The sequence below is a fragment of the Erpetoichthys calabaricus genome, chromosome 4 (assembly GCF_900747795.2).
Source record: "Erpetoichthys calabaricus chromosome 4, fErpCal1.3, whole genome shotgun sequence".
In the NCBI taxonomy this organism is placed as follows: domain Eukaryota; kingdom Metazoa; phylum Chordata; class Cladistia; order Polypteriformes; family Polypteridae; genus Erpetoichthys; species Erpetoichthys calabaricus.
In genome coordinates, this window is record NC_041397.2 from 99,187,987 (window position 1) to 99,215,138 (window position 27,152).

A 27,152-nucleotide genomic window follows, 5' to 3' on the forward strand; every position below is an offset into this window, starting at 1 on the left:
CTCCTTTACACTGAGTACATGTGCCTTTTATGCAAAGTAGACAAGTAACATCACACTTTATGGAGAATGATAACAGATGATAGGTTTTATTTTAATGTTCTGGCAGTGTTCAGTGCACTTTTATAAACCATAAGCCCTCTACTACATAATAAATGAAAAGACAGGCTCATACCTTCCCTTACTTTCTCTCCATACACAATAGAAGAGCACCAGTGTACTGTACCATTAGACTTTGGAAACGGTGGACTGGACAGTGGTTTTTGTTAAAAACCTATGGCAATCGGTTGCCCTCTTGCACATCATGCCAATTTCGAAGGACTGCATATTGAATAAAAGGTAGAGAAAGAAGTCAGGTACTATTTGTCTTTATTATTTTCAGTTTCATTACTTTTCAGTAGTGCTAGGATTGGTGCTCAGATAAGCAATGAAACTGGCATAGATGCTAGGATTTTTAGAAATCCGTCTCTATAGATTTTTTTTCTTATCTCTTTATTGTATGAGCTAGACTCATGTGTATTCTCTGAGTAAATGAAGCTAAATTCATAATAGATGTTTCATTTTCTTGTTGTTTATAGAGTCTGATGAAGAAAACGCATTGAATAATGGCAGGCAATGCAGCTTAGCTTCGGACTCTGCCACTGACTCAGTGTGTGACACAGAATGCTAAAACTGCATACTCTCCTGTTATAAAAAGCAGGCTTTTTTGTGAGCAGATTGAATAATGATATTAAGAATTAGGGGTTGTTTGAGAACTGTGAGTGAACAAAAAAACAGATTAAATATAAAAAAATACATAGCCAGGAATTTTCAAAAAAGACAAAATCTCCTGGAGGTGATAAAGACATTGCAAGAAGGACTGTTAGCATCTTTGTTTAGGAAATTTGAATCTCTTGACAAAAGATAGCATTGCTGAGACCATCTCTTCACAATATATGGACATCAATATTATTATGTTCAATAAAATGATCAGGTTCAATATCAGGCTGCAACGAGAAATTTAGACTGTAGTCACAGCTGATTTAAAGTGTTGTTTCTACTTGAAAAATCTGTGTATAGATAGCTTTGCTTTTTCTCTTAATGTATTAATAAAATGAATACTTGGTAATATCTCTGTCAATTTGAGAAAGATTTCTTCAAAGTTTCTACTATACCTTAAGAGACAATGCTGAAAAACTTGCTACACCCATAATTAGGGTTGATATACTTTTAGTCATCAGGTGAGAGTGTTTGGTCAATGTCATAGACCTAACAATGTGATGGCAGAGGAAGTGAGGCTATGCTAATGGAAGAAGAGTTGTGTCTGTTATTACTGTCTTTAACCGAAAAAAGAAAATGTAAAGGGAGGGCAAATATAATATTTTCGTGAGTGAGTGAGTGACATACGTGATGAAAAGATGCACTTTGAATAAGTTTGCATGTCTGTCTTGTGCTTTGATGGCCTGCTGCATCATATTCAGCACTTTGTTCCATTGTTCTGACACCCATGTGACCAGCTTCTCCTCAAAATTCACCACTTTTGGAAAACCCAGCGTGTGCAATCTGCAGCATGTCTCCGCTATTAGTGTCATTTTTGCCATGCAGCTTTATTTATTGTAATAATAAATGCTGTCCAGTGAAATGTGCAGAAGAAATATTACCACAGAAGAAACTCACTATTTGTAACATATTAAATTTTATAATAAGTAACTAAGTAACATATTTAGTTTTTTTTATATGTGTAACTAAGTCTCAACACTGGACATCATTAAGCAAGTGCCAGTCAAACATTACACAGTAATGGAAAACGATGTGGAAACAGTGATAGAAATGTAATATTTTTCTTTCATCCAGCAATTTTTATACATGATGAATGGAAATGATTCTAATCATCCATCCATCCATCCATTTTCCAACCCGCTGAATCCGAACACAGGGTCACGGGGGTCTGCTGGAGCCAATCCCAGCCAACACAGGGCACAAGGCAGGAAACAATCCTGGGCAGGGTGCCAACCCACTGCAGGACACACACATACACACCCACACACCAAGCACACACTAGGGCCAATTTAGAATCACCAATCCACCTAACCAGCATGTCTTTGGACTGTGGGAGGAAACCGGAGCGCCCGGAGGAAACCCACGCAGACACGGGGAGAACATGCAAACTCCACGCAGGGAGGACCCGGGAATCGAACCCAGGTCCCCAGATCTCCCAACTGCGAGGCAGCAGCGCTAACCACTGCGCCACCGTGCCGCCCAATTCTAATCATGCTTAGCTCAAATAATCATGATTACGCAATTATGTAATTATTGTGACAGTTCTGTACAACTTGGAAATTGTATAATAAATGAAAATAAACTTTACTCTAAATGTACTGTATTGCCAGCATAGTCTGTACTATAGGGTCATTTGTCAACACTGGAAAGCACTGTTAAAGGCCTGTTCAGCACCTATCGAGTAGCACAGAAAGCTGCAAATGGAAGTGCACTGTAGCTGAATACACAGTTAAATCTATGTTTACTGAGCTGATCATAATGCACTAATGTCGTATTGTATATGACATAGCTATCTGGCAAATCCTAATGGCTTACTGGATGATTTGTTTTATGCAGTAGTACTGTATCTGACATAAGTTTACGTACAGGCTGAATGTCTTTTGTAGTTTTCCAGAAAGTATTGTGACTGGTGACACCACCAATTCGCCATTTCTGACGGTGGCGGCAGTCATGCAAAGACCTCTCCAAAGCTGTTCTGCAACACAACTGCCCTTCAAAAATTTCCTTTTAGAGAGTATTTCAGTGGGAAACAAGCACACTTTTAACTGGCCGTCTGCAGGATCAGGTGCTGGTTTGCAGGCTTACTGCATAATATGCCTGTCACATGATGTTTAGAATATTTAAAGCCTAGTGCTGACCTGCCCATTTGCTAACTCTCCTGTCCCCTCTACTCCAGAGTGTGTCTGCCCAACCTGGTGCTTCCAAGCAGCTGAACCTGCTTGACAAAGAAGGCTTTGTGTTCTTTTAAACTGAAGAAGGGAGCTACTTGTAACCTGCATGCTTGTGTGCTGAAGAAAAACTCCTGTTTTGAATAATGCCTTGAGACTGTTTGTGCCCTGCTCAACAATAAAGTTATTTTTCCTTGGATACCTGATCTCATCTTCCTTTCTGTTGTGCAACTCTGCAATCAAAGATTGACAAGTGGTTCCAGAAGTGGGATGTTGCACAGGTGGATCCTCTACAGCCTCAACAGGTTGAGGCTTAGCACGTTCCCTTTCCACCTGACCCAGACGATGTGCCTGCGTGGGCTGCAGCCCCTACCCGTCCCAGGGATGTGCTTGTGAAGATGACTTCTTTGGACGACACAGAGTGTTTCATCTTTTGTTTTAGGTTTGACTGGGCTGCCATCTTGGTCCCTGGGGATGCTCTGCAGGTTATTCGAAACCTCCCACTTGACAAGCTACATAATTTTGATTTCCTGAAGCAGCAGGTTGTTCTTCATACTGTTGTGCGCTCCCTGGCCAAGGAGCCTATGTTCTGGCTGTGGGAGATCGATCTTTATCGACCTGTCTGGAAGTACAAGTGCAGGTCTTGCTGAACCTTATCCAAAGCTTGTTCTGCAGAGACTCCTTTGAGCGCATGATAGAAAAGCTCACACTTGACACAGTGTTGTCTGGGATAAGATATAACTTCTGTGATGAGATGCTCCAGAGCAATGTGAACTCGCTGATGGATTTGACCCACAGGTTGGACGGGACTCAAGCTACATGGAGGCAGAGGGGCTACCCCTAGTATGGCTACTACTCCTCTCCAACTGTCCTGTCCCCTTCTGATGGCTAATTGCTGGAGCTTCTTTCCTCAGCCCAGCCTTTGGCTCATTCTTTCTTTACCTTGGAGGAATTTACCGTGCCATCCTCTTCTCCAGTCTCTCACGTTCAAGCCCAGGCTCCTGGAGTCTCTGACATTTTGGGTACCCTCCAAATCCTTAAAAAAAGATAACTTTTGGGTCTCTATAGGCTTGGCCACATGTGATATTCCTACCCTGCTAGACTCCGGTAGTAACTTCTGCGTAATTTGTCATGACTTGCACCAGGAGATTCCCTGCGGAGGCGCTGAGCGAGAGACCATTTGTTCATGGGGATGTTAAGGAATATGAGACTGTAGTACTTCCTCCAAAATACAAGTTGAAGGATCTTTACAGTTTGGACTGCCATGTTAGACTCCTCACTGTGCCCTTTCTTCATTGGGAAGAATAATACCCCATTGCTGTGGGTTTTGGCCACCTGCAAAGCTCCTCTAGTAGACAGGGATGGACGTAGCTGACAGAGTTGGTCAGGAAACCTGTTTGAAAATTGAACCCAATTTGTCCATTTTGGTTGGGGATGATCCCTCACTTAATTTTCTGGGATAGCCGGCCAGTTCTTAACAACAGTTGCTTGTTCCTTCAGCCTCCTCAGATGGAGCTGCTGCTTTGGGCTCTCAGGAAGCATTGGCTGGCACACAGACAGAGTTTTGCGCACTTGCAACAAGCCAACAGCACCTTGGAGTTTGCATTTAAACAACCACATGTCAAGGATGATTGCTACTATAAGGAGCAGGAGATCCCTAGTTTAAAAACTCCACAATTTTTAGTTAAGAACAATCTTCCTATATCGGGTAATTTCCAATTGCATAATGGACAGTCTGATCGAGCAGTTGGTAGTCCCAATTAATCATAGAGAGAAAGTATTAAAAATTGCTCACACAGATGTCTTGGGCAGTCATGAAAACTAGGGATTGCATCTTGAAACAGTTTTACTGGTTGAATATGGGCAGAGATTTGGAGCAGTTCTGCAAGTCTTGCCCTAACTGTCGGGTCGTTTCCACTCAGACCCCCTGGGGCTCCCCTTTCACTGATGTCTATTTTGGATGTCACTTTCATATTGGACATTGTCCGCTTCCCAAGAGTAAGAATGGTTATCATTATATACTTGTGTTGGTTGATTATGTAACAAGATAACCCAGAAGTGGCAGCTTTGCAGAAAGCTAACTTGCAAGCTGTTGCAAAAGCTCTGTCTGAGATTTTTACTCATGTTGGCATTCCACATGAAATTTTAACTGAACAGGGTATGCCTTCTACTTCCAAGGTAATAAAACAGATTTGTGAGATCCTTGAAATTAAAAATTGAGCACCACTGCTTACTGTCCTCCGGCAAATTGCTTGAGGTGCAGAAACGTAATTACGATAGGAAAAGCAAACTCTGAATTAAAAAATGTGATGGAGCACTTGTTTTGATCCTGTCTGACCCACACGTTTCTTGCAAAATGGCAATGTCCAGCTGTCGTTGAGGAATGGATGAGCCCTGTGAATTATTAGGTTGGGATACTGGGCTGGTGAAAGCCTGTTTAGATCTTACATGTTAATATTTTGAAGGAGTGTTATGACCCTAATGAGATATTAGCCACTGCTGCAGTCTCTCAGACTGAAGTTGTTATTGGTGATAATTTAATGGACACAGAAGGCTGAGTTGCTGACTCTGATCAGGAGAAACACTGATGTCTTTTCCTCCTTGCCTGGTCTGACTAAACTTGCTGAACATAAATTTGTAACAGAGCCTGGTGTTAAAGCTCAAATGCACCCATATTGTATACTGGAGGCAAGGAAGAATGTGGTGCAAGATGAGGTGAAGCAGATACTTGAATTGGGCGTGATTCACAAGAGTAAATGTGAACGGCAGAGCCTGATCATCTTAGGGCCCAAACCGGACAGCTACATTTGGTTTTATATAGATTTTAGACGCTTAAATAAGATTTATAAATTTGATGCATATCCGATGCCACGTAGTGATGAATTACTGGAGAAATTCGGTCAAGCCTTGTATATCTCTACCCTGGATCTTACAAAGGGGTAATGGCAGGTACCTCTTGAGGCTTCCAGTTGCAAGAAGATCACGTTTGCCACCCCAGATGAATTGTTCAAATTTACTAGGCTCCTGTTTGGACTTCATGGTGCACCATTAACTATTCAGCATATGACAGATCAGATTTTGTGCCCCCATTCCGAATTTTCAGAAGTGTATCTCAATGATGTGGTCATTTTCAGAAATGATTGGCAGACAGACCTGGAACTCCTACAACCAGTGCTTGACAGCTTGAGGCAGGCCAGGTTGGCAGCTAACCCTAAGAAGTGTAAACTGGGTATGTCGGAAATGCATTATTTGGGAAATTCTATGGGGAAAGTTTATTAGACCATAGTTGAAGAAGGTAGGTGTGGTGCTTGCGCATTCACATCCAGAAGTGCAAAAGCAGGTTCATGCTTTCCTGTTACTCACTGGTTATTACTGTATAAGTGGTTCTTCCTAAATTTTACAGATAGAGCCGCAAGTCTACCTGAGCTGACGAAGGGCCGAAAGAACTGTAGTATTTTTAGGTCTGTTGATTGTGAATGATCCTTCTCTGACTTAAAGGCTGCTTTGTCGTCATACCCGGTTCTGAGAAATCTGGATTTTTTTTAAGGAGTTCACTCTGTGGGCAAACGCAAACGTGATTGTGTTTGGTTTGGGGGCTGTCATCTCTCAAGTTTTCAATGGTGAGGAACATATCATCATGTATTTGAGTAGGAAATTGCTTCCCAGGGAACATAATTACTCAATCATTGAGAAAGAGTGTTTGGCGATTAAAAGGGTTATGGAAGTTCACCGTTATAACTTATGGTGTCGGAAACTTAAACTGGTGACTGAACGTGCACCACTCCAGTGGCTCTATAGACAAAAGGATAAGAATTCCCAACTCACTATGTGGTTCATTAGCTTACAGCTTAGAAAGTATTTCAATTGGAAACAAGCCCACTCTTAACTGGCCCTTTGCGGGAGCAGCTGCAGGTTTGCAGGCTTAACATGTAACTTGTTTGTCGCACCATGTTTAGAACATTTAAAGCCCGAGCTCTGACGTGTCCGTTTGCTCACCCTCCTGTCCCCTCTTCTTCAAACTGCATCTGCCTCAGTTTGTGCTTCTGAGCTACTGAACCAGCTTGACAAAGAAGGCTTTTGTGTTCTTTTAAACTTAAGAAAGGAGCAAAAGCAGCTGCCTTGCTGCTTGTAACCTGTGTTCTTGTATGCTGAAGGAAAACTCCTGTTTTGAATAAATCATTGAGACTGTACCTGCTCAGCCATATTTATTTTTCCTTGAAAACCTGGTCTCATCTTCCTGTTTCTCGTTTATAGTAACTCGGCAACCCAAGCTTGACAGTGTGTAGTAAATGTTGTACAAACATGTCATTCAAAAAAAGGAATCTATCATAACCATGTGCTTTTAATGCCAGTGTTTGACTGGAAAAACCCTGCCTACTGGATTTTTCATTCAGTGTTTTGACCTCTATTTTGGACATTCAATTATAAGAATGTCTTTATTATTGTAATTCTTAAAGGAGTAGTTTTGACATGCAGACGTTGGCAATCCATTTTTTAAAATAAGCAGAGGTCAGCAGAGTTCAGTTCAGAAGAATGCCATCATGAGACTTGGTTACAAAATTCACCAATGGTGTAAATTTCATTACACTAGTGAGTTCTATTTTTTATACTGCACACTTTCATGAATCTCTTCATCCATTATTAAATCCACTTGATGTAGTTCTTTGTCACTGGTGCCATAGAATGTCCCAGCAGCAGCATGAGGTGCAAGGCATGGTCTGATGATTGACACACATGCATATCATATCAATTTAAAGTCACCAGTTTATCTACCATGCATATCTTTGAGATGAGGCATAAAAAACATAATACCTTGGAATCTAATCTACAGAAAACAATCATGTAGTGTCTGTTGAATAGTGTATCGTTGTTTAAGTTCCTGTACCATTTGTCACAACAGAGGAAAGGCTATGTGTTTTATACATGTTCTGAACTAAATGGAGTGGTTTGCCCGTGATGTACTGGAATGACTTTACCACCCAGTGTAGTGCTTTGTGAGCCTGAGCTGAGTGAGATACATAGGAGTTTTATAACAGATTGTTCCAGTATGAATACAGAGTAGACACATATTTTTTTGCATGTAATGTCCAAAGGTGCCTAATGCTTATAAGTAGGGCTGCAACTAATGATTATTTTGATAATCGAATAATCTTTTTTTTTTTTTTTTTTTTTTTTTTTTTAATCGGAATAAAAAATTTTATTCCATCACCAAAATTGTATTGAAATTTTTTTACATTAATTATCCCATGACATGTGCAAGAGTTAATTGTAACTCTTCTAACTACAATAACAAAAATATGCTGTGTGATAAAATACTTTAAAGTGCAATGAACTTTTTTTTTTTTTCAGTAAATATAACCAACTTAGTTACAGTATGTTAATTAAATTGCTCCCACAGCTAACACTTTATATTCAACAGTTAAAAACAAACTAGCTGAAACTGCTACATCAGTAGCTTTAAAAAACACTCTTAAATTGCTTCATCAGTGTCACCAGGGATGGAAAATGTTCTACAGGAGTTTTGAGTTGCAATGCAAAAATGTAAGAATGGTCACATGGTCTTGGCTACGGCTGGCTCTCTTTTTGGAAGTTACGTTGCCTGCAACTGTAAAGAGACACTCAGATGGTGTTGAGGTACCGGGGATACTTAGGTAAGTTTTTGCAAGCCTGGCTAGAGTTGGGTATCAGGCCTCACCAATCAGTCTTCCACCAATGTAATGGATTTTCTTCTTTGGCAGCTTGTTTCTCTCCAAAGAATGTCAGGATCTCAGTCCTTAACACCTGTCTATAGATTTCTTCACCTTCCACATCTCTATTATCTTCTTAACTGCTGTTTCCTGAGCGATGGAGTGAGTCAAGTAAAGTGACAGTGACGGTAGTTGTAGGTCCAGCAGCAGTATTACTGGTTAAGGTGCTGGTAACACGGATTTTGTCTACCTGATACAGTTGGTAATCCATTTGCCTTTTTACTTCAAGTGCCTGTGTTTGTAGTTTAGTTTGGTCAGGTGTCATAAACTTCAGTTTTTTAAACCTTGGGTCCAGTGAAGTAGAGAGGACTATTGTGTTTGATGCAGAATCTAAAAATATGTCCTCCTTCTTACATCACTGCTGAAGCTGCTCTATAGCAGTGCCTTGGAAAGCCTGCACTGCACTTGACTCACACACACACACACCATATATTATGGATTTCATGAGCCCTATTACAAGTGGAGGTATTGAAGAAATTGTAGGGTATTTCTGTCCACTTAAAAACACTGTTGCACATTCAAAAGGTTTAAGAGCAGTGGAAAGCTCTTCAAGCAGGCTCCATGGCTTAGCTTTTACAAGGTACTTCTTATCTGTGTGAGAGTAGGGTCAGACAGTGTTGGAGTTATGGGCTACCTTTGCCCAACCAGTCGACTAATCATATAGAACGAACTGTTCCAGCTTGTGCTTACATCCTGTACAAGGTTGTGCTTAGGTGTTCCCATCTGTAGCTGTTTTTCTTTCAGCTTGGTGGAGGCCAGCTGAATTTTATAAAATGCTCCACAAGGCAGTGTGCTGCTCTAATAGTAAGCCGTGGATGTTTTAGTCCTGAGTTTATTACCAACTGCAACGTGTGGCCAATGCAGCACACAGAGGACCATCTATGCTTCTCTTCTAAGATGTTTGCTGCAGCCACAATATTGGCACCATTAACTTGCACAATAGCAACAGTTTTGCTGGGAGGAATTTCAAATCAGCATTAAACCTCCACCAACCAGTCAGCTATGTTGAATACGATCTCTCTGCATTTCATGTTCCAGTCTTCTCCAATAAAATGGCATGTTACACTAAGGAAGGCTTCAGTTACCACACTTGTCCATATATTGGTGGTGATTACAAGTTTGCTGTTGGTAGCTTTAATTTAAGTATTCACTTATTGAAATGTTTCCTGATATTTCCTCTCCATCAATTTATTAAAGTGTGTCCTTGGAGGCAGAATGAAACCTGGATTGAGCATACAAATCATTGCTTTAAATCCATCATCCCCCACCATGCAGAGTGGTCTCATGTCAGTCACCAGCATATTTAGGACACAGTCAGTCAGGACAGCTGCTTGCTATGGTGTGTATGGGGCATTTTTCTTCAAAATGAAGTCTGACATATTGAGTTGTTTTTTGTCTGAAATTAGAATACAGTATAAGTGTTCAAAATATAATATTTTTACCTCTAGCTATGCAAATGATAAGTGTTGTCACTTTTCTTTATATTTTAAAAATTATAACATTAGCAATTTTAAAATGTAAAAATTAAACTTTCTTTAGCAGTGCTGTAAAATTACTTAGACACTTTCTAAAACATGTTCATCATTTCTCTGTATAGTTGTGTTACATTTCTGCAGTGTATGTGTTCAATAATTCTACCTGAACTTTTTTGGATAAGAGTTTGCCTGTTTCGAAGCGAGTTTGTTTTACCGAAGAGGACACCCAATTGCACTTGTTTCACCAAGGGGGTGGTTTGCAGTTGCTGCTAGTGGGACGTCAATGAATTTAAAAAAAAAAGGGGTCAAAACCCTGTTGTGGGACCATAAATGCTGAAAAACACCAGTGTATTGAAGGTGGGGCAAACTAAATGCATTAACAGATAGCCACGTGTAGCAGATGCCCCTTGGTTACCTGTATGCCATTTCAGCCTACACAAACTTTAATCTTTGCCCTCGGTCTGGGCAATTATTTTTTCCATGAATTTGTGCACATTTGGCTGTCACTCTGTGCTTTTAATGTCAGATTGTGTAGGTGCAAGGAGCAACACCTCAGACAAATACTCTTTCAATGAGTGGGTGTTTTGTTGTCTAGCACGTACACAGTTGACAGGCACAGGGCAACATGTTTACAAAATTCTGGAAGCAGGGTGGTTGCTGACATGAGGGTCTGCAACAACTGACTGATGATAAAATTTCTGTCATGGACTGTAGTGTACCCTTGCATGATAACAATGCACGACTTCAGAAGTTTGTCGACTCGAATGAGCCTTTTTAAGTCATGACACTGTGTTGAATGTGTATTTATTGAAAGGTAAAATATATACTACAACAACCACTTGACTAATTGACACAAAATAAAAACTTTGTATATGTTCTGAATTGCCTACAAATTTGACTTAATGATAGACTTAGAATCTTGTTCATACCCAAGGGACTGTCTTTATTCAAAACTGACTGATTTCAATTAATATATCTACAGCAGAACTACCAGTTTAACAGTAGCCTAAAGTTGTCTTCAAGGTCAAGTTTTCATTCACAAAGTATAATAATAAAACCAAGTTAATGCCAGTAGCACAAAAGCTACAAACTGTTCCAAATTATCCATTATTCCTATTCCTTTGTTGATAACAATAGTACATGATGAGTGTGCCCCCGAGTACGACAGAATCAAATACTGTGAAGTGTGAAAGCAAACAATTGCAGCAGGGGTGGAGCAGAGGACACACTCAGGAGTGTTCTCTGGTCCTCTAAGCTAAATGTGAAAGCACCCAAAAAAACAGTGGGATGTTAGCTTACAATGCTGAAGAAAACATTTTCACTGACTCCCATGTGTTTCCTCTTCAGGTGCCAGTGCACAACAGTCGTATTCTCGTGCAATGCTAATTCTGCATTACATATTTTACAATCAGCCATTTTTTAGGAAGACCTTAACACAGTGTTCCCGCACTTTAGACATTTTAGGTGGCAACTTTGGGCTTTCGTCTCCCAGTGTCTCTGCAATATATGAATGCAGTGTTGTCGAACGTGATGACGCAACATAATGTGCGTGATGTCACCAATCCAACTATTCAACAGTAAGCATAATAATTAATAATAAAACTTATTGATTTTTGTTAATTAGTTGTTACAGCCCTATGTATAAGGTATCCGCAAGATTTTTTTAAAACACTCAATTTCCCCTATTTGTGTAGTCATGAAAACTTGCACTCCGTTGATTGACTAGTGAACATCTTCTAGCCTTTTTCTTAACTGTCCTACATGTGACTGAGTCTGCCTGCATTATGAACAAAGTAGCCCACAAGTCTCCTCTGGTCACAGTTGACAGCATAGCTGAGCTCAATTTCTGTGCCCCAAATAGTTTATTTAAAGTGCATTGGGATGGTAAGAGTGCCGAAGTAAGAACTACTCTTCAAAAAAACGCCAGGCTGTCATCAGGTGGCAACAGATCTGCAGATGCAAGTATCAGCTGCAGCCCCTTCTCATGCTCAAATGTTGTCAGCTACCTTCAGAGTCACCCCTTCCTATAATCACATCACACACTGTACATGGGGGCTGTGATCACAGGACCAATGGGGGAGGGGCCCAGTGATCTGTGATTCAAGACCCCCGCATGACAGCCAATTAAATTGCATGTTTTTGCTGCTTGGTTTACTTGCATTGAGTCAGCTAACCGTCCCACAAACCTAATCTTAAAGCAAAGTGTAACTGGGCATATTGCAAAACATCACTGAAGTATAATGTACAGTGACCATCTCTTCAATGCTGCTAGACTCTATTTGGGGTTATTGCTTTCTTGAATCTTCAAATTAAAGTCGTTGACAGTCACCTGATTAATTGTCCATTAACAAGCGGAAAGTTGTTTTCAGATCAATACCAGTCAGGTGCACAGAAAAAAATAAAACTGAAAAATGAAAAAGAAGCTTGTTCAGCACTTGGCAGCATGTTTAAAAATTTGTTCAATTTTCAGTAAGCTAACTAACATTACCAGTTGTCACTATACTAAAGCTAGCGGTTTATTGGACTAATGGAGTATAATGTGTAACAGTTTTGTTATCGGGTGCTTAACACCTATGACACACAAAAGAGCAGTTGGCTCAGATTAACTTCAATAGCTGGTTAATTTAATTGGTAGCTAACATAATGACTTCGATAATGCCATGTTGCTATTTGCTTTCATTAAAAGGACAAAATGAAGTTTGGATAAATTCATAAGTGTAGGTCATATATTCATATAATCATTTTTTTAATAACTAAATATTCAGCTTTATTTTGACCCTGTATTTACTGTGTTAAGTTTATTTAGCACATTCAGTAGTACTTTTAGAAGGTTTTATTTTATTTTTATTATTATTAGTAATAGTATTTTATATAGTGTTAGTAATAATAGTAGTAGTTGTGTTTCATATTATTATTATTAGTAGTAGTAGTAAAATTGTTTATACTGTTAGCTATATCAAGTAGCAAAGAGTAACAAAGAGCACACTGACACACTGGACCATTGTTATTATTATTACTACTGCTACTACTAACTAGGCCTTCATTGATAAACAAATCAATCAATATATCATGGCAATTAAATACAATTAAAGCCCAGATCTATGGATTGCCCTCCAATTGCAGCAACCTTCCCAGTTACATCTGCATCTGCTGAATGAAGTGTTTCAAAGCATAAGCTCACCTAAACATATTCGAGGTCATCCATAGCATGAGAACATATGAGCAGCTTGGCTATCATCAGCCCAATCTCAGACCTTGCACAGAATCTGTCATATGAAGACCTCATAGATGACTTTGTCTTCATAATACAGTATGTAGACATGTGCTTTTGTAGTAGGCAACAAAGAGACTAAACAAAACCCCTAAATAATCATTTTTTGATTTTTGATTATAAATAAAAAGTATTTTTATTTGACTTTAAAAAGTCAGTTTTCCCTTTCCTTTGCTTATTGTTGTCTTATTAAAAAGCCCTAAGCAATTCTCCTTTAGCTAAGCTCTCCTTCTCAGGGGTGGGGTTTGATTTGTCTTTAATTTGTTTGGTTATAAATTGATCTATTTGTATGGAATGATTACAATAAAAATGAATAAAATATAAAAAAAAAAAAAGAAAGTCAAAGTTTATTTAATATGTGCTTTTTTTAGTTTATATAATTATTTGTTTATTTATTGTTAAGATTAACGCTGTTAGAAGAAGTACTAATGCGCTGGATTCTGGGGGGGGGGGGGGGGGGGGTGTTGGTTTGGGGAAGAAGATTATGCTTTGGGCCCCAGTTTGTCTTGGGGTGACACTTTGTGTCTGCCTACACCATAAGATGCTATTTTTTTCTTATTAAATATAACAAAGGCATTTCATTGTTGATTTGTGTCATGGACTTGCTATTTAAGCTTTTTTTTGGTAATTGGCAACCTATATATTCCTTCCAATATTATATTTTTACTGAAGTTTAACAGCTCAATAAATAGCAGAATCAATACCACAGAAAACGTTTGATATAATCAATTTATAGTTAAGTAGATATATGTTAACCTTGAGTAATCTGTGGTTTGTGAGTGTGAGTGCAATTTATAGTAAATGAAGCTCCTGTATTTCAGAAATAAACTGTATGCAATTAGTAATATTCATCATTAGTTCCTGACTTGTGTTCAAGGCTGCCAGAACAGACATCATTTCCCCACATGCTCACAACTCTGTACCGTTTGCAATCTGTTTTATGTAAAAATACATGTACATAAAACAAGAAGTCGCTAATCATTTGGAGCTGTTATAAAAATAGTGCATGAAGCTGGAGCTTTTGGTTGAGGGGCTTAATTAAAATGCAATCTGAATTGGTCTTCAATAAACTTTTTCAAATGTAGTACTCCTAACTGAAGACAGGTTCGTAACACCAACAATTTTAAATGCACCTCTGAAATTTACCTACCCACACAAGATTCATGTATAAGCACATTGATAAAAATTTAAGTGATCAGTAATGGCAAGATCTATTAACTTGGGCTGAAATGTAGAAAAATCATGAATGTCATCTTTGTTTGTTTGTATATGTACAACTAAATGAAGTGTTGACCAGGCTTATAACCACATGCCAGTGTTGTTTATTTTTTATTAGAGTTGATTTAATTTAGTCAGAAAAATCAATGCATTTGCTGAATACAATCCTGTTCTGGAGAATTTTGTCAGCAGAGTAAAATCCCTATCTGAAGTATACTTGAGGTCAGACATGCAAAAAAATGTTTAGGGAAAAATATTTTATATATTTACAAAAAGCCATTCCAGTTGTAATTACATAATAAACTTTGCTTTTTTATTCTCCTCCAGTTGAAGGACACTAAATCAGTAGATCAAAAAACAACATTGCTGCTTTTTGTAGCTGAAGTATGTGAGGAGAAGTTTCCTGAAATAATAAGATTCACTGATGATCTACAACATGTTGAAAAAGCCAGCAGAGGTGAGTGAGAGTCTGTTGTTTGCCTCACAAATTAACTTGTTTGATCTCATCTGAAACATTTTTGTATATGTTGGCATATAAAATCATTTGATATACAGTATCTTTGGAAAACAATTGACCAATTCGGAAGAAATGAATCACAATAGTAAAAAATAGCTACAAAAATCAATCTTTACAAAATTTACAATGTGTTTGCATTTGGGAACTCTATGATAATGATGGGAAATATTAGGGTCTTCTTTATAGAAATATTTTGAAGTCAGTTGTAAGCTGTAAAATTAAAGAAAATCTGAAATAGCTTTGTGGCACTGTTGGTTTGTTAATAAAATTCAGATTGAATAGTTTCGGTGTCAGTTAAACATTAAATGAAACAGCCGCTGTATATGAAAGTCTCATGAGGGATCCATGGCAGTGCTTCATTCTTGAGCTTAGTGTGCTTTTAAAAACAAGTCACACAGACATTCTTAAACAACAATCAAGAAAATTGAAAAAACAGGACACATAAAGGGAAATAAATTAGCTTCATTTTTTTCTATTGGAGCACCTGTGTATTATTCCTCTAAAGTAGTCACATGCATATGGATAGAGGCAATGTGTGACTTGACCGTTATGTCTCCCATCCAAGTATGTGCTTTTCTAGTTTGATTACATTAGCTGATTAACGTCAGTGAATATTTCGATGTTTATGTGCATATGTTTTTTTTTTCTGTTTGGTCAGTGATTCCATTTACAGTGAGCCATGCCATATGCATCCCAGCGTGATAACTGTAATCAGTATATTAAAGCGTAAAAGCTATAGAGGTGGTGGTTAAGTATTCCTTTTGGTACTTTTTAGCTGGTCATAAGGAATACCTGCTAAATACTCTTCATTAATCGGCCAATATTGATAGCAAACTTAGATACATGTTGCATACTATAAAAACTCAAATACAGCAGAATATCACAGGGTCAAACTGCGCAGGTCCTTAAAGTCTTGCCATTCAGTCACACAAGCTTATTCTAAAGTGATACACATTACATTGGCGTAGTATATGCCTGCTTCTGATTAGGTATAAATAGAAATGAGATATCAAATTGATAATGTACACAAATGCCCAATGTCATAACACATGAGAAAATTGTTTTACATATGTCCTCCTGAAGTTGACGGCCATTCATTTTGTTTTAAATGTCACTACAGAAAGCAGGTGCCTAGAAAGCTAGTACCCATATGTGGATTTAACGCCCCCCTCCCCTTCCCCCATATGTGGCATTTGTTTAATTTATTTATTTATGTATTTATCTCACCTGCAAATGTAGATGTCCAGACATAGCCATAGAAAGTGTAAGTACAGTGTTTTGTCATTAAGTTTTTTGGTGCCTGTGTCCTCAAGCACCTCAGGTATTACCATCCTGAGCACTTGACTGATTGACTATGTAATTAATTAATTATTAATTGCATACCTTTTGATAACTTTTTTTTAAGTCAGGACAACATTAAATTGATTTAAAAATATAAACAAGATGTTACCGGTGTTTCCAATGGCCATCACTGTTTGAAATGACAGATTTATTGTATATTGTATTGTGTATTGTATTGTATTGACCCCCTTCTTTTGACACCCACTGCACACCCAACCTACCTGGAAAGGGATCTCTCTTTGAACTGCCTTTCCCAAGGTTTCTTCCATTTTTCCCTACTAGGTTTTTTTGGGAGTTTTTCCTTGTCAAGGCTGGGGGGCTGTCAAGAGGCAGGGCTTGTTAAAGCCCATTGCGGCACTTTCCTGTGTGATTTTGGGCTATACAAAAATAAACTGTATTATGTTGTATTGTATTTATAATGTATTATTCACATACTAGACATTAAGCCCTTTAAAATAACGGGCGCTAGAACAGTAGTACATAAACATTAGTAGGAGCATTTGTCAAAAATATTTTTGCAAGAAGCCTAAAGTAAAATAATAATAAAGATAAAATAGAAACATATATAATAATACAGTAAGTATAATTAATATTACATTTATCCTCTCCTCTGTGGCTGTTGATTGATGTGTTGTGTCTGTTTGAAGATCTCCTATCCTGCCTCTCTTTATTTTAGCTTGCTGTGGCGTCTCTCCAGCAAGTACTGTGCAATTTCTCAGCAAGTATTTTAATCTGTGCTGGCGTGCAGCTATTGTATGTGTGGCATCTCCCCAGCAACAGATTTTATGTGCGTGAAAATAAATCTACTTTTAAAAGTCATCCTATTGTAATATCATGAAAATTCGTATATTTAGGAAAACCCCTTCAACGACTTACACTTTACCGGGCCAAGCTTCTTAATAGCAAATCTGACATCCTCAGAGTGAACATGTGCACAACAACAAAACTCTAATCCCACCTCTTTGGGGAAGGTGGTCTCTGCGTCTCAGTACCCGATTGGATTTTTCGTGCCTTATGTTTTAGGTGTAACCTCATTTACCGAAATCCGATTGGATCGGCCGCGTGATATTTTATAGGTCCCGCCCTCTCTGTCTTTTGTGACGCGTCAGGCGGCCTTTGAAGCATCTGCTAGAGGCCGGTGACTCTGCCACTCATTCTGCCCTTCCCTGTACTTCCGCCTTGTCATTTAAATATGCGTTTAACTTTCTGTCACAACAGTGGGCAATCAGCAGAGTCTCCCCAGGAACTGATGTAATGTGTGGCGTGCAGCTGATAATCGTGTCTGTGGTGTCTCTCCAGCAAGTACTGTGCAGTTCCCCAGCAAGTATTTTAATCTGTGCTAGCGTGCAGCTGATTATTGTATGTGTGGCGTCTCCCCAGCAATGGATTTTAATGTGCGTGGCCGAGAGTACCCAATCAGCACTCTCCCCAGCAATGATGTCCTTTATTAAAGAGTGCCCCGCGCATGCACACTTCACCAGAAGACACACACATGGACACATGGACGCACACAGGGATTTTATTAAAGAGGATGACTGCAAAGCCCCGTAATCAGCATTCATTTTCTTTAGTTTTCTAATAGTCAACTCCCTTGCTTATCCTTAATTAGTCATGTATAAATGCTAATTGGTTATTAGAGAAACCATTTTAATTGAATTAGCACTGCTGCAACATGTTATTCTGATCATTTGGGTTGCAAGATCCTGGCATTCCTAAAGTTCTTTTCTGGGTTCAGAAATGACCAAAATGAATCAGCTTTCTCAACAAATATGTCAGTCTGTTTTTTTTTTTTTCCAAATAAAGGCAAGTCCTTGCGACTGATTACCATGAAACTGACGATTTCATATAAAGTTGACTGTTACTTTTCTTGTAAGGAGAGGGCAAACTGGATCTAATCGGGATAGAAACAGAAGGGGAAGGCTTAGATTCACAAGTATGTACAAGAGTAAGAACATCAGAATCTGTAGTCTGAGAAACAACTTATTTCTTAAATACAGGCCTTATATATATTTAAATCAATAAAATGGTATCTTAATAAAAAAAAGATTTTGTTTCAATCAAAAACATGATCATTTCTGAGTGCATCCAGACTTTTGACTATCACTTAGTCAGCCTCACAAACCACTCTACCACCTTTCATAAATACACCAGTCTGACAATACAGAGGTAATCTCCCTTAAATTAACATAATTTTTTTTGCCTCTCCTTTTCTTGATGTTGAACTTTGTTCTTTAATGAGTTGGTTTCATCTGACTCCCATTTAAATCTCTTTATTGTAAGAACGAATTAATTTAGTTATTTTCATTTTCCACATCAGGGAAATTATTGTTAAAGGGCCACGCTGATTGAGCCCACCACTCTAAACAAAATGACCAGCTGACATAGGTTAGACACAAAAAGAACACTTATGATTCAGCAAAATCAGTTGAGTTCAATTCAGACAGGCAGTTTTTGTTAATCATGGGTATTTGGTTCTGTTGATCTTCACATGAAGCTTCCCTGTAGAGCATCAAAACAGCAGCCTCAGTTTTCCTCTATGTCTCAAAACCACATTTAGGCAACCTTCTTTTGCTGGACAGTTTGTTAATTCAAATGAGAAGATTCCTCATCAAGAACTCTGGTGTTAGAGTAATTATTTGCAGAGGTGTGTACAAATTTATCTAATGTGGAATTTTCAGCCCAGAACTGCCCCACCAGAAACTGTCTTGCAAGCCAGTTTCCCTAAGATATAGTTGAACTGATGATTCTACAAAATCCCGTCAACCATTGCTCATGAACCCAGGCCCTTGTTGTTATTAGTTACATATAGTGGCTTTCTCAAGCTAAGCACTTTCCTGCTTTAACAGGCATAGCTTTGTTTGTTATTTAAATGAACCATCATGCCAGTCTGTTGCAGATTATTGTCTGTCAGGCTGTTTGCTTATAACATTGGTTACTAATGTGCGTTAATTGGATAGGAAGATTTTAGTTGTAATATTCTGATTTTACACTTGAAATTTAGTAACCTTATTAGAAAACATAAATTGTATATTAGCAATATTGTTATAATTGGAGTTTAAATGGTTACGTTGTCATGAGGTATTTGAAGCCTTTACTTTGTACAGCAAAAAATGCTGCCAACCTAATATTATTTTGAATATATTTTACTTATATTTGCAAAACAATATAAAGGAAATAAATAGAATGCTCTCAGTGCCCTTGATTTGTGAACCTTTCTCAATTAGATGTAAAGTGGAAGTTTTTTTTTGTAAAGTTGTCACCAGTCATCATTGTTGATTGCAGTCTGCTGACTTTGAAAAGCACTGATAATGCAAAAGAGTTAACATTGTTTAGAGTAGAAAGCTGAAATTATGGCTTGAGCTAGATGCGGTTTCTCTGTTATGAGAGCAATTTACAACCTCTGTCAAAACTGGTCAGGCATATTACTTTCTCTTTTACAGCTGCTGGTTCAATTCATGCAACACAAACACAACTGAAAGTGTGAAATAAAAAAAAAAAAAAAAAAAACAGAAAAAAAAAACTGTTGCTAGGGGAACAATGAGTTTCCCTTTTTCTGGAACTGCAACACTTCTGATACTCCATAAAGTCATTGGCTCAAAGTTCCAGTACCTGCATCAATTTGTTGTCTTGCTCGTGAAAGTGTGTCCTTTTAGTAAAACTAACATTAATCGAGGAAACTCACAATTTCCCCTCCTATTCTCATAAATCCTTCATGCTACAATAGTAATGTAGGTTGGAGAAGATAAATTCTGTTTTATCGCCTCATTATACAGCAAACAGTCTTGCAAATCTAGGTCTGAGGCCCACACCATTCTTTCATTAATTTCTCAATTAGGAATTCTTTCAGTGTACTCAGAAGCAGCACAGCTAAATGAGACTTAGTGAGACCAGAGGAGAAAACTAATGCATGTTCAGTTTGGTCATATGGCTGAAGGCAGCACCTTCGGCAAAACAGAGTTGGGTACACAAACTGTCACAAGTCATCATTTTCCAGCTCATGTGAAACTTTAAGGCAAGCGCTGTAGAGGAGAGGCATAGCCTGGTGCAAATCTGTTGCCTTGCATGATGGGAATCTGACAGATGACTTATTTAACAAAAATAAAAGTGTGCCAATAAGTATTAGAGACCTGCAGTCTTTGCTTGTAATACATGTTTTGCTTCATTATAGCGAATAATTTTTAAAGCAAAATACTACTTTTTTTCCCTCATTAAAATAATGTAGTAAGCTAATTAATTTTATGCCTTTGTTCTGTATCACAAAGATAACAGAACTGCTACACCCTTTGTATATTTGGTATGGTATTGTAATTTTGGTTATGACTTTACTTGTAATTATTGGTTCATGCTGTTAATGGTGCTACATAAAAAGAGGATTTATTAGTCACCATGAAAAAATAATATGAAATAGTGTTAAAAAAAGAAAAATGAAAAAAGTACAGTACCTAGTCAAAATGTTTACCATGCTCAGAACAAAATATATTACAGAATGATAAAAAACACTGAAGATGAGCAGAATAGATGTGATTCAGTAGTTCCTCAGTTTTGTTTTCAGCTTACTTAACTTTGGATTCAGTTTGTGAGGTCAACACTACACTAACTTAACCTTGTAAAATTCTTAATGGAGGGTTGTGGGGGTGACAGAGTCTATGCTGTCAGCATCAGACACAAGGCAGGAACCAATTCTTGATAGGGTAATTGTAGTAGTAGTAGTGCTTGTAAACATACCAACTACAGTGGAACCTCGGGTCACGAACGTCTCAGACCATGTACAAATCGGGTTACGACCAAAAAGTTCACCAAACTTTTGCATCTGTTCACGACCACACACTTAGGTGACGAACAAGCCAGTTTCCCTGGTTTCCCTGGTTCCCATACGCGACGATGATTTCCGCACGTGTTCAGTCTCTCCCTGTGCAGCAAGCGAGAGAGAGAGAGCGAGCGTATATATATTTACATACAGCTCGTACGGTCCAGAACGGATTAATTGTATTTACATACAATCCTATGGGGGAAATTACTTTGGGTCACAACCAAATCGGGTTGCGACCAGAGTTTTGGAACGAGTTATGGTCGTGACCCAAGATTCTTACTTGCATGTCCAATCAACATGAAATATACTGCCATTCTCCAGCACCACGATACATAAGAATGTATTAAAATACAATACATCACGTTATTTAATATAAGGCACAAATCATGTGCTGTTTATTCTGCTTTCTGCACTTCTATTTCCTGAAACCACTAGTCCATCGCCCGACCCACTCATGCACACACTCACACTCCCACTGACAATTTAGGATCAACATCTCTAAATGTCTAAGATGCATATCTTTGAGATATGAGAGGAGGACCACAGTGCCCAGACGAAAGCCCAGGGAGAACATGCAGACTCCTCACAAAGAGTGGGGTGGCATTTGAGTTCAGGGCGCTCTATTTATGAAGCAACTGTGCTAACAGCTGCCACCATCATGTCACCCAGATCTATAGTAAACACTGTTTCATTCTGAGTGTCACATGTAGTTTAATGAACCTGAGTTGTTATTCTCAGCACAGTTTGCTTTTGCTGTTTACTGAGTTCAAATTAAAATGTCTAGAGATTCAAATAATTAAATCATTTGAGTTGATAGCCTTGAGAAAGAGTCTTTTGCCAATATTTTGTGTTGAATAGTTTTGAAACTTTGCCTGCAAGTAATACAAGTTACTGAAGTGATGAAAGGCAGTACATTTCTTCAGGAACAATTAAAGCTTGCAGTTTAGATGATTTGTCTGGACAAAAACAAACTCATAATGTGGATAGTGTCCTTCGTGTTAAAAGTGCTTTATTAATTTTTTTGATGGGCTGTCTTTGTTTTCTTAAAACTTCACCATCAAAACATGCCACAATAGACTATCCAACATAATACATGTTATGCAGCTCTTAATAATGTTTGACTTCTGTGAAATATTAATGTCAGCTCCTTATGCAAAATTCAAGCTCACAGATGTCTAGCGAGTGTGTGAGGTCATTGCAGCCTCCTTGGTGAGCAGTATATTGAAAAGGCCACCAAAGCTTTAGTTTAGAGGTGGCCGTCAGCATTCAAAATGAAGAATCACTGTAAGGCCAGATAAATGAGATTTGCATTAAATAATCATTAAATAATTTTTCATTCACAGTGTTGGTATTCTTTTGCAGAAGTAGCTGAAAAGCTTTTGTATATGTGATGAAATGGATTTGCATCGAAGGACATAACAGATTTTGCCAGCTATCTGCTAATGTTTTCAGCCGGGAGAATTTCAATGTGGCTAATGAGCTACCCTTATGACAGCTTCACAAGATCTACTTCATTAAAGCTTTTGCTTTGTAAAGAGATAATGACTAGCAGGTTTGCTTTCAGGGAACTTGTTTTTAGTCATTACTGTTTTCCTCCAGTGTGATTCTATTATTTCCATTATGTAGTAACTGTAAAAAGAAATACAGTAGTTGTGTATAACATGTTGTGATTTTATTTATTTATTTTAAGGAGAAGTCTTTTTTCCCATTTCTGAAGTCAGTTGTTTGAACTTGGTAGGTACATGACATCTATTAAGTGACATATTGTGAAAATGTTTTGTATAAGCCTTTAAAGGTTCACAATCCATAGCCTTTAAAATAGTTGTTGATCACATTGAATTTGCTTTGTAATGGGATAATCATTTGGGCTTTTGGTTTTTTTTCTCATGAACCAGTGTGTAGAGTATATGAGGGTAAACATCCATTTTCTAAATATGAAAATTGCTTAAGGAACAATTCCTTTTTTTTATGTTGTATCAGAGGCGATACCTTGTGGCAGCCTTCCATACCCAAAATAACAGCAAGTAGGTCAAATATACAATATTGATACATTTAGTTAAATAAGTAAGCACAGGGGAGGGATACATAAAATAGAGAAAAGAAAGTAGAACATAAGCAGAAACCTAGATGCCACTCGCGGGATGTCTGCCTGTTTGGGCTTTGCAACTCTGCTCTCCCAGTGAGAATTGCTGCCCAATTTGCCAACCTATTGAATTTAACAGCACACTCTCCTATTCACCTCCCTGGCCTCTTCCTCAAGTTCTTCTTCTGAATCCAGACTTAAAAGCATTATGGCAGATACTTGGCTTTAAATTCTCAATTGGGATCAATGCCGAGGTGTGTGATTGCTTTAATTTTTGCTACAAGACACCTTCCTTCAGCAGCACTAAGCCTCCTGTCCAGACATTCCTACTTAGGAACTGTGTGCCTCTGAGTCCTCCTTGAAAACCCAGTCCTGCCATTTATTGGTTTGGGGAGTCTCACAGTAACTTGCCATCCTCCAGCCTCATTCTCTCTCTCTCTCTCTCTCTCTCAAATGAGAGTCAAGTATCCCTGGTGTCTGCTGTGTCACTTGGCTTGTAGAGTAAGCAGACCATAGTGGTGCACTCTTCTGTTGTGCCCAGCAAGCATACATGACATACTGTATTTGAGTGGCCACTGAATTCCCATACTGAAATACAGTGTACCTCCCCTACTGCCAGTATGACTCTCTTTCTGTCTACTGATAATACAAGCAGTAATTAAGGCTTGCCATTTAATTTTTTTTTGTGGAATTGATAATAAAATTATCACACGGCACGTCAAAAGTGTTAGGTGACAAACGCCATGGAGTTAAATTGCATGCAGCAAGAAATGTACACTGCTAGTAAAACCCCCCTTAACCCTAAAAATAATCATTTATCATTTATCCATTACATTTACAGTACACATATAAATATAATTTCAATTATGATATTTAAGCCTTGCATAAATTGTGATTTTTACCATTAAAAAGAAAAGTTTCATTTAATGGAAAGAAATTCTTTTTTTTATCAAATTATTATTACTGTACCTATTGAAAAAGTATGATATGACATGAGCAGGAAACATTATACAAAAATGGAGAGAAAACAGAAAGCTAAGTAAATGTAAACGTTAAGTGTGTTGTGCAATCGATAGTGCCACATCCCTTGCAAGCAGTCCAAATTTGCTACACCTTCTTCATATCTCGGTGTTAACTGTCTCAGTTGTTGATTAAGCTGAACATATATTATTCTAAATATCTCTGAGCTCTGAAAGGAAAAATCCATACACTTTTCAAAAAGCTAATGTAATAATTAGGCATGGGTAAAATATCTTTTTTCTGATTATTTTTTTGTTTAAACGATTCGATATCGATTCTTAAAGTCTCAAGATCGATCTTGTGAATGTCTATCCTACTCAATTACTATATGTAGATTTTTGCTTATTTTTATTTTTGGCATCCGATCTAATAGATGTCGCTAAAGACTTTTTACGGAAAAATCACTTTACTACCTTGCATAAAATGGTGTGTCCTCTTTAACTGAGGTCAGTGTCTTCGATACTTATATCAGAAGTGTGGAAAGCTGAACATCCAGGGCAGCAGATTCCTTTGTGACAATCACACATTAATTGGGCGCCTGTGGCGGATGTGTTGCAGATGGGCATGCTGCATGCCAGTCACACCAGGAGCAACCTCGCTGCTATATGCAGAGCTGCTGAGGTGACTCGCTGTTGTTCCAAAAACTTTTCTAGCATTTTCAATGCACTGTAGCATTGTGTCACTGTAACAATCACCAAGTTTGTGTGTTAGCAAGTCGAATAAACATGGTTTCTCTTTAAGCATGTGACTAGCTGTTGCTACTATGGAAAAGTTTGCAATGTGCCTTACCCAGCAATGTAAGCTGGCATTTGTTTGTATTTTCTACGGTGGTCCCAAAGGGCAAGCAAAAAAAATGTAAAGATGTGACACAAGTAAATGTGGTGCCGCACACAAAATTACATATGACGCACTCACAAACAGAGGAGGGACGACAAGTAAAAGAAATCAAAAGGAAAACGCTGACTGGTGGCAAAGTTTGTCAGCCCATAGAGAAAGTTGCCGGTTAAGTGGCATTCTGAGTGAGGAAAAGTTAAAATAGCATTTTTTTTTCTTCGATTAAGTTGTTGCCGATCACATTTCCTGGTGTCAGTGCATGAGTGTGAATGTAAACAGGTGGCTGTCTATTCCTTTTTTTTTTTTCTTTTTTTGGGGCCACCGTTATTTTCAGAGCAGCGTACAATATAAAAGTGAATGTGTGCTCAAAGCAACCAACTTGAAGTATCTCCATAATAAGTGGCGTTACTAGTCACGATGGCCGTTTTTTTTCCTTTTTATGTTTCATTCATTGTTCAGCTGTCAACAAGCATCAGCTCTAGATCCTCATTTTTAAAATGCCTACTTTTTGTCTGAGGACTGTGAGGACACATTTTCAAGACTAATTAACCTGACTGCTACAAGTGAGCAACTGAAGAATTATAGAAAGACAGGAGTCTTCCCGTTGTGTTTTTCGACTAATTCAAGATTATCTTAATGTCCAATAAGAAAATAAATTTGGCTGTTTAATTTAAGGGTGTCTACATGGAGATTCATAACACATGAACAGATTATTGAATAACATTTATTATTTAAGAAGCAATATTTGGATAGTTTATAATATTATTCAGAAGATGATATAGATGTTTTATAAAGTAGATGCCATTGCATTGTATTAAAACAAGGAGCCCCTCCATAATACTGTATGTGTGGACTCTGATGTGACAATACATGTTAGTTAAATTGGGTGAATTTTGAATGAATGTAGTGCTGTGAAGAAGTTTTTTTTTTTTTTAAAGAGCAACGATATTTTGCTCCACATCTTATAAATACTGAGTTTAACTGTTCCTTACTAAGCAAGTATATCATTCTATGCTTATGCATATGTTATGAAGTAGTCACCCTTCCAATAAAGTGTTACTGAAATTTGTCACATTATATTAATGTTCTCTTTGCATTGTTAAGTAATTCCTAAAAATGCCACCACCTCAAATATATCAGTGCACGCTAATTTAGTCAAGATAAAATCGATATCGAATCAGGGCATTGTGAATCAGAGTTGAATCGAATCGGGACGTCAGTGCTGATACCCCAGCCCTAGTAATGATTATTAAAGCCATTGCCCAAAACCCCCAGTCCTTATAATATTATACATCTGAGAAATGTAACTATGACTAGGCCAGACAGGTTATCAACATCCTGGACAGTAAATGGGCACTCTGACATTCAGGGGACATATGAAATACACTGCCATTCAAAGTGTCACCAGATTCCTCTTTATAATTTACAGTATATGTTGTGTGAAAACTTGATGTGCTTTAGCTTTTTTGCCTTATTTGCATTCACACTTCATTTTAGGTTTCATATTGATTAATGTTATTTAATTTTCAGTGTGAAATAATGATGCTAGACTTTTTTTGATCACAGTGACTCACGTAAAGATTAGGCACATATCCAACATAAAAACAAGAAGCATTGTTCCTTAATGATGCATCCAAATATCGTGAAGGTCTTGAATCCTGAAGGTTTTCCCTTTTATCCAGCAAATTGTTATTAATTTGTCTTTTCTGCTGGAAAACTGGCAAGGTCTGACAGGTTGTCATTTAAATCTGTAAAGCATCTGGCAAACAGTTAAATTTACTGGGATGATATCAAAGCTTTACACTGAGAGCTTTTGAAGAAGCTGCAGCATCTTTCCTAAGGTTGTTATTTCGGTGGCAAATGGGTTTCCAATGAAAAATGTCCATATTTTGTATAGATATTGCTAAAGCTG

The 27,152-nt window shown here is 37.9% G+C and overlaps 1 protein-coding gene across 1 annotated transcript in view; it reads left to right on the forward strand.

Annotated features, from left to right (window-relative positions):
- LOC114650158 (protein diaphanous homolog 3-like) overlaps positions 1-27,152 on the forward strand; it is a 1,033,571-nt gene that overhangs the window by 674,489 nt on the left and 331,930 nt on the right. The window contains exon 22 of the mRNA XM_051925675.1: positions 14,963-15,092. Within this exon, the coding sequence (XP_051781635.1) occupies positions 14,963-15,092 (130 nt within the window). The remainder of the gene's footprint in view (positions 1-14,962; positions 15,093-27,152) is intronic.